This window comes from Pteropus alecto, unplaced genomic scaffold (assembly GCF_000325575.1).
Source record: "Pteropus alecto unplaced genomic scaffold, ASM32557v1 scaffold86, whole genome shotgun sequence".
In the NCBI taxonomy this organism is placed as follows: Eukaryota; Metazoa; Chordata; class Mammalia; order Chiroptera; family Pteropodidae; genus Pteropus; species Pteropus alecto.
The window spans coordinates 21,347,689-21,356,757 of NW_006442109.1; the positions used below are offsets into that span (position 1 = coordinate 21,347,689).

The 9,069-nt window shown below is 39.3% G+C and overlaps 1 protein-coding gene across 7 annotated transcripts in view; it reads left to right on the forward strand.

Moving 5' to 3' along the window:
- Positions 1 to 8,360: 8,360 nt before the first annotated feature.
- Positions 8,361 to 9,069, forward strand: part of GABPB1 (GA binding protein transcription factor subunit beta 1) — a 56,354-nt gene continuing 55,645 nt past the window's right edge. For 2 of the 7 annotated variants that reach the window (XM_025038775.1, XM_025038778.1), the window contains exon 1: positions 8,820 to 8,869. In XM_025038775.1, the coding sequence (XP_024894543.1) occupies positions 8,846 to 8,869 (24 nt within the window). In that variant the 5' untranslated portion in view covers positions 8,820 to 8,845. The other 5 variants (XM_006920370.3, XM_006920371.3, XM_025038777.1 and 2 more) reach the window with 5 other exon arrangements.

Consider the following 9,069-nt stretch of genomic DNA (forward strand, 5'->3'; position numbering starts at 1 on the left):
CATCATGAGGGATTAGGCCCCACCCTCATGACCTTATTTGACCCTAATTACCTCCCAAAGGCCTCCATCTCCAAATACCATCACACTAGGGGTTTTAGGGGGACACAAACATTCAGTCCATAACAAAGCTACAAATTTATGAAATGATTAAAAAGTTCAAAAAGCCAGTAAGCTAGCATGCCACGTTTAATTCTTTACCTCTCCCTAAATTACTATGGCTCCAAGTATCTGAGATCATCATTCCTAGAAATCTTTCTTCACACCTTAATATGACCCCAGTGCAGGTGGAGTTCATAACCTAATATCCTTATTTCCTCTCTCCCTGTGCCACCTCAGCACTGAAGCAAATTACATAAAATTTTCAGCTCCTATTATATTAGGAGATTTTTTTTTTTTGCTTAAACAGGGACATGAAGGGAATTTTTCACAAAATGATAATTTCCTCCCTCTTACCAGGTTGATTCTCTGCAATTCAAATAAAGGCTGAAGGATCTTTTTAGATCCTGCTAAGCTTGCAAATTTGCCAAAAAAAAAAAAAAAGAAAGTGTAGGTGGAGCTGTTTGTAGTCAGTCATTCTTGGCCCCTTTCCAGGCTTGCTGGCCGCTTGGACTGCATAAGCAACCATGTTTTTACTAGTTGTGGGTGTGTAGCTGCAGGAGCTGCAGCAAAGAATTTTTGGATCCTGAACAAATTCTGTAAACTGATCCCCATTTCCCCTAATTTAACCAAATGACTTTGTTATTGGTCCTAAGAATATTAGGTAGGATTTGAAATAATCTGCCCTTCAAAAGCTGGCAGAGAAAAATCTAAAAATTTGGTTGACACTCTATAGTCTGTCAGTGATGCTATGGAGAAACATTTGGTACATGGAGGGTAATATGGCAGTACTCATCAAAATTAAAAATACATATATGTCCTTTTACAGAGCAGTTCCACTCTGAGAACTGAGATGAGACATACTTAAAAGAAGATGTATATACAAAGATATTTATTTAAACACTAATTAGAATACAAAATTTAGAAACTCAATGTCCCTCAATTAGATAATGACTGGTTAAATATACTCATGGGTAAGAAAAGATGTCTTTTATGCATTTATATGAAAAAGCACAAGATGTCTTAATAGCAAAGTACAGAAGAATATATATGGTCTCCTCCTTATTATATAAAAAGAGAAAAATAGGAATACTTATTCTTACATATATAGGCATGAAAAAAACTGAAAGAATACACAAGAAAAGTAGAGGTTACACTGGGGGTGGGAAGTGTATGAATGGAAGACAGTGGATGTTTAAAGTTTTTCTGTACCAGTGGATAGATTATCTATTCAAGTAATTTTTAAAAAATCTGGCTGAGAGCCATAAACAAATAAGTTATTGAATGCCCTCTGCCTTACAGTAGAGTAAGCAAATAAGGTTGCCCAAATGCAACCTTAACTGTGAGATGTAAAATAGAAAGTCGAGTAAAGTGACCATGCCTAACCGATTCTTGGAAAACAAAGTTCTCAGTGCCTCTGGAGAATTCTGAAATCAGTAACTTTGCTAAAGAATTTCACTTGCTTACTGGAGGTCTTCTCTAGAACTCAGAAAGAGGAGATAGACAAAGATAGAAGACATCATGCTCCTGCAATCAATTTAAAATTCTTTAGCAGTACGTCTGCCAAAAATGCACACATTATTCATCTATAAATCTAAAAATATGCAGGAAGAAACCAGTAATTGTACTGTGGTGGAATATTTTCTACTTTTCTTTAATGTTAAAATGTTATTCTAATAGTAAAGTTTTAATAAACCTAGTAGAGAAAAATCTTTGTCATTGATTACAGTGGATTACTCTAAAATTTGAGAAGATATAGTTGCTTTCCAAAAGGCATGTCTTCATAACTGGCAGAAATTATATTCATTCTAAGCTTTAATGACCTTGGCTGGCAAAGCCATCTTGATCTTTTCACTCAGAATTTCAGGTGACTGAAATTGCATTGTAAACAGTATTATGTAACATTCCAGTGTTTCCAAGGTAAAGGACTCATACCACTGGTGATACTCAAGATGGTTCTAGGCGGTACACAAACAAAGCAGCAAACATCAAATCACGTAGTAAGTTATTCCTGTCTCTCTTTCAAGCCTTTAGATTCAAAGCACTTGGCTGGCAAGAGTATCTAGCTAGGCTTTAAAAACTGACTTTGTTTTCATTATACTAATTTTTACAGTTGCCATCTTGAATTCTTATTTTCATAGGTCTAGAATACAAATGTTGGTCTGGATTACCCTCTCATAGAAACACAACAAATAGGAGTGCAGGCACTGCTACACATGTTCCAGGAACCCCTTGCTCATGAATCACAAAAATCCAACGGTTTTTTTCTCAGGGCTTATCTTCCCTTGATTCAAAGTCTCACCATGGGCTTCTGCAAGAGATAACCTGGTTCTTCAGGAATGGTTTAGTACACTATATAAACTAGAGTCAAGCTGGTTTTAATTGCTAGCTCTTTGTCTTGCTGTCTACAAAGTCAGTCAGCCAAATGAAGGTGAATAGCTACCTTTGAATTTGATGATAATAAATGATGACAAATGTAGAGCAGCTGGAACAGTTTAATAGGTGCTCAATGAATGCTGATTTATTTCCTCCTCTTTACTTCTCTCTTCCTTTACTTCTCTTGTCTCTGTCCTCAGTACTCTATTTTTTCTATATTTTCTCCACATGATCTTATTCACTCTCATGGCTTTAATTATTATCCTTCTTGTGGATAACTTCTAATTTTCTATCACCAATTCTGACATTTTTTTCCAGACTACCAAACCTTAAGTTCTCTATCTGTTTAATAATTCCACCTTGATGTTCTGGCACAATCTTAAACTCAACATGTGTAAATTAGAGTGTCATCTTTCTCCAAATATACTTCTCCTTCTCTTGGTTTCCCCATTTTGTTCATGCTATCACTATTACTTCCAGCATTCAAAATCTCAACTCTTCTTAACTCTTTACCCCTTTCCCATCACATTGAATCAGACACGAATAAAGTTTTATATGCCACGTTAATAGCAAAGGGTTATAAATGAAAAATGACAATTATATTAAATACCTCCGACACAGGTAAGAAAAATAAAATTAAGGCAAACTAGGAGATATGCCCAGGTCATACGCCGAGTGGTTAGAACCCAGACTAAAAACCATTTAAGCCTTGAATTTGAGGCTCCTCACTCCAACTGCCATGCTTTTACCTTCCTATAGTGCCTCAAGTTCTGAAGTATTGTTTTACATGTCTCTCTTCTTCACCATTGCCATTCCCAGAATTCAAGCCTACCTTATCTTTCACATTTGTAATGCACATATAGAAAGACATATAGAAATGCACATATAGAAAGTCAGCGAGGTTAACAGTTGGTAACATATATCCAGCATTGCCCAGGAAATTTTTTCTGTTAACTCCAGCAAATTTTTTCAACCATGAAATATAAAATATACAACCTGAAAATTATACCCACCCCCAAACCTACAGCTCAGTGAATCATAAACACCCATGTAATCCCCACTCAGGTCAAGAAACAGCACACTGGAGCACCTCCAAAGTCCCCGTGTACCCTCCCAAGCATTATACCCCCACCAAAGCTCACCTGTTCCTAAGCTTTTACTACCTAAACATATATTCCTAAATCTAGTTTGGTATGGCCTGTTTTTTGAACTTTGAATTTTCCAAAGTGGTTATACCAATATGTTCCCACCAGCAGTATAGCTTTAATTGTTCCAACCCTTGGCCAACACTGGAATTTTGTTTTACATTTCAGTCATTTTTGTGAGTGTGCAGCAGTACCGCATTATGGTTTTGATTTGCATTTCCCTAATGATTAAAAAAGTTGAGCACCTTGATGTTTATTGGCCATTTAGATACCCTCTTTTGTAAAGTCTCTTACCCATTAAATTTTTGGATTTTTGGGTGCCTGTAAATTCTACATAGAAGCTAAACAGACCTATTTCTATTGTGGAAACGAATGGATTTGCTGGATGCTGTCAGAATACCACTAACTCCATTACTATGCTCCCAAATTCATCAATGAATCCTCTAGGAGAAATGTACAGGAATACCTTGGAGATACTGTGGGCTCAGTTACACACCACTGCAATAAAGTGAGAATTTCCATAAAGCCAGTTGTAATCCTTTTGTTGATGGAAGGTCTTGCCTTCAATTTCTAAAATACGCAACATCTGTGAAGTACAATAAAACATAAGGTATGCTTGTAGTCAATTTCACATATTTTCTCTCTAAAACAATGTGGAATTGTCGTGCCAGAGAAATTTGCTAGATACTGGGGAAATAATGCAAAAAAACAAAACAAAACAAAACAAAAAATTACATAAGAACAATAGCTTTGGAATGAAATCTATACTGGAATCCTGTCTCTTAACATTTACCAGCTTGGTGATTTTAGGCAAGTCATTTACCTACATTAGCCTCAGTTTCCTTGTCAGAAAAATGGGGCTAATAACATCTATTTTATAGAGTTGAGGATTAAATGAGACAATATATGTAACAGGCTTTGCATAGTGCCTAGCACACAGGAAGCATTTAATAAATGGCAGCTATTATAAATTTGGTTATTTCCATGTAGACTTCCATTTCTATATGGAAGAAATTAAGCAGATGTCCATTTCTCTCCTAGCTATTATAGTTCTCACTGTGAGTAAAAAATGACATTTGGATTTAGTTAAGTATTCTGGGAACTTGGTCTTCCTGACTCCCTTTGTCTTTAGTGCCTCCACGGCAGTGCTTCAAAAATTATCTGTGGTGAAAAGTCATAGACAATTTTATAAAATATAAAAATAACTATAAAAGGGAAATAAAAACAAAGACATACACAAGAATACAAGACCAAAATTTTTATTAGATCTACAGACAGAATTAGTGTTAAATTGCTATAAAAGTTTCTAAATTATTAGCCTCAATTTCCGTAAATGCTTTGTTATGAACCAATAACACAGGGTTTGCAAACTGGCACTGGCTTGTGGACCATACTTTTGGTGGCATTGTTCTAGAGCACTGACAAAAATCAGACTTCTGAATCCAAAGGGATGAGGTCAGGACATGAAATGTGGGGACTCAACTGAAGGGTTACTCTTGGTCCTGAGTTACCAGGTGGCCACCTAGTGAACTTTTTCTAGCCTCAAGCACAACATTGTCACTCCCTAGCTCAAAAAATATCTGTTCTTTCCCCTGTCTTTAGGGTAAAATCCCAGTCCTTTAACATGGCATCCAAGGACTTCCAGGCTGGTTCTACACAACTTTTTTAGTCTGATTTTCTACTACTCTCTATTCAACTAGACTCCACTGTCTAGTATAGTAGCAACTAGCCACATGTGGCTTTGGAGCACTTGAAATGTTGCTATTAAAATTTTAATCTCTATTATTTAAAAATCTGATATATAATTCAATTACTTCAAAACTTAAGCATGTTTGGAATGACATGAGTATGTGAATCTACTTTTTCAACTGTACATATTATGAAATCAACTACTGGGATATGCTGTCAGTATAAAATATACACTAGTTTTCAAACGCTTACTTAGTAATGAGAAAAATATAAAACATTAAAAAATATTTAGTACTTTTTAATATTGATGACATGTGAAATATTATTTTGGATATACTGGGTTAAATAAGACATTATTAAAATTAATTTCAACTGTTTCTTTTTACTTTTCTAATGTGGCTACTATAAAATTACAAATAAGGCTTGTTATATATAAATTGGACAGTGCTGGCCTAGGCAACTATGCTCTAAACCTTAGGATCACCCTTGATTCCTCTCTTACCTTCACTCATGTTTGACTCATTAACAACAAACTGTATCTTCAACCCATCCACTTTATCTCTACTGCTACTTTCCAGGTTACCCTATTCCTTAAAATGCTTCAATTGCTTCTAGGGCACTTAAATTTACCAAGGATGCAGACTTTATCTTCTACACTGGCTTCCTTGCTAAACACATCAATCTCTTTCTCACTTTAGGATTTTGCTATGCTATTCCCTTTGGTCTCAAATACTACCCTTATTTCCATTTAGGTCTTAGAGCAGTGGTCCCCAACCTTTTGGGCACCAGGGACCAGTGCTCCTATGAGTATCTAATGCCTGATGATCTGAGGTGGAGCTGAGGTGGTGATGCTAGCGCTGGGGAGTGGCTGCAAATACAGATGAAACTTCTCTTGCTCACCTGTCGCTCACCTCCTGCTGTTCGGCCCCGTTCCTAACAGGCTACAGACTGGTACTGATCCTTGGCCCAGGGAGTTGGGGACCCTGTCTTAGAGAATACCTTTACAGTGAGGCCATCTTTGACCAACAAACAAAATCTTGCCTGCTCTCTCCCCCAGAGAAAGGCTTTATCTGAATACCCTAATTTTCTTCATGGAACATACTATGGATATTTTTCCTCTTCTTTTGTAAAAGTTGTTTATAGTCTGTTCCCTCCATGAGAAACAGGAGACTTTGTTGGTTATGTTGCTGCTTAATCTATTCTAGTGTGTAGAACAGCGCCAATTAAATGCTCTTGAAACAATGTAAATAAGTAAATATCTACCTATAAGACATAACTGCTTGGTTGGTTCACAAGCACTTCAAATTCTACATGGTCAAAAAACCCTTTCTTCTCTAACATGTATTCCTCTTCTCTTGTTTCTAATCTCAATGAAGATATTACCATCTTCCCAGCTTTTCCCCCTCAACAACCTTGGGAGTTATCTTTTGACATCTCCCTCTCAGTCATTCCCTTACCCAGTCAACCAAATCACCAAGCTCTCGATAACCACATTGGTTGTGTTCTTTACTCCTATGTGCCACTATATCGGCCCTAGTCATTAATCTCTCTCAGATTATTGTTTTCTTCAAACTGCTTTCCATGCCTCTAATTTCTGCATATAGTCATCTGTCTAAAATGCAAATCGAACCTTATGATGCTTCTATTTAAAATATTTCAACCACTTCCTCTTAGCTCTCAAAAGCCAATTCCTGCACATGGCATTCCAGGCCTTCAGGACTAGACCTCTTCAGGAACATCTCAGGCACTACCCTGTAAAATCATTATCTTCTTGACCCAATAATCTCTCCAGAGTTTCCCTCTTAACCTTTCCAGGTTACCCTATTCCTTAAAATGCTTCCTCTCTCTGGTATGTCCTTCTCCAATCCCCTTATTAAAGTTAACTGCTTTTCTAGACCCATTCCATTTCTCCTTTCCAAGGTGACTAAGAGATTCCTTCTGTATGAGATTTCAGAGTATTCAGCACTTTACTCTCATTATACTACCAAGGATACCTATTGTGTGCATTCTACATATAGCATAAAATCAATAAGGGCAAGGATTCTAGAGAAATCATTAGATAAATAAATTCAAATAAACTCAATGTTAAAGAAAAACATGACATCAAAAATTAGACAAACTTTTATCAACCGAAGCAATGAAAATATTAGATCAAAAGAAAACAAAATATAGCTCCTATGCCATTTACTTTGCTTCTATTTTAGGCACAATGCTTTAAGACATTACACAAAGACTTTACAGATCTTTACTACATCAATATTATAAGTGTAAGTGGAGGGAAAGATTAGTTATCTGAGGCCACAAAAATCAGTGGACAATATGGATTTCATTAAACCTGTCAGCTCTCCTGGATTTATCTCAGATATTGTTTCTAGACGTAGGATGCCAAAAATTGCAGTTAGGCTGGGAAAACTAGTGGGAAAGTCATTCCAAGATTCCTCTATTAAAAACAGCAAATCAGCCCACGTAATTAAATTCATAAGGCTTTTACTTTGCAAATCACCATCTCCAAGTAAACTTTTGCAATTTTCTCACTAAATTGCAACACAAAAAAAAATCTTGACATTCTAGCCACGAAAATTCACATCTGAGGTGACAGTAACCAAAGGAATTCAGCAAGCAATTATTAGGGTTTACGAAGTGTGAGACAGCAGAATGCTTAAAAAACTACAGAAATATGTACGTTTTAGTCATAAACCTGACCATCCTTCGTTCTTCCCTTGTACCTCAACAACTCCTGCCCCAGTCTGCCTAGGTGACTAACCTAGGGACACTTTTAAGTTAAATTCTGGCTGCCCTTCCATCTCCCAGGACTCTGGTAGGCGATTCGGTTTAATCTCGAATAAATCCGGCCGGATTCCCCGTCTCTCAGGGGTCATGCCGAGGAAACAAGAAGGTTAGCACACGCACTTAAGTTTCCCAACTCCTAGCACCCACTAGAAGAGGCGGGAAAGCGCCGCGGCCCGCCGGGTTGCTTGCGCCGCGCACATGGCCCGCTGCAGCTCCCACCCCCGAGCCGCGCAGGCGCCTGGCGAGCCGGGACTTGCGGTCGCCGAGAGCGGATCATTCCGCCGCTTTCTTTGTGTGGCTGAGGCTCTTCAAATGGCCTATTTCTCTCCCCTCTGTTAAAAAAGAAAACCAGTCCCTCTCGCCCCCTTCCTCCCTCCGGAATGGGGTCGGGGAATGGGTGGGAGAGGGATCTGCTGCCGAAGGCAGGGGCGGAAAGGCTCAGGCGCGGGGTTGCCGAGGGCCGGGTCCAGGAGGGATGCTGGGAGCTTTGACTCACTCGCACACCATGTGTCCCTCCGCGCGCAGCACGGGGGACTTTTCGGTGGGGATTTTGGGCGCCGACCAGACGCGGCATTTTCGGAAAATAGCGCCCTGTGCAGCTGAAGCGCTTTGTGTGTAACGGGGCCGCGTCAGCCCGGCCGGGTACGAAGCGCCTTGGGTCGCCGCACCACCTCCTGCTGCTCCCCCGTCGCCGCTCCCGAAGCTTTTCCAGGTCAGTGCGGGTCTGTGTAGGGCCCTGTTACCACCGGATGTGGAAGTTGATCTCTTCGCTGGTAAAAAATAATTCCACTTCCCCCGGAACCCAGATCATCCCCGCGATTTCCTGTTTATTGCATTAAGGCGCCGGGTTTCCGGGGCTCCTGGCCCCGCTTATTCCGCGGGGGTCGGCGGGGTCGGCCTGGGCGCCTGTTCCGCCCGCGCCGCCGCGGCGCATTGTCCGCTGGGCACCCTGCTTCTGGGAGGGGCGGGCAGA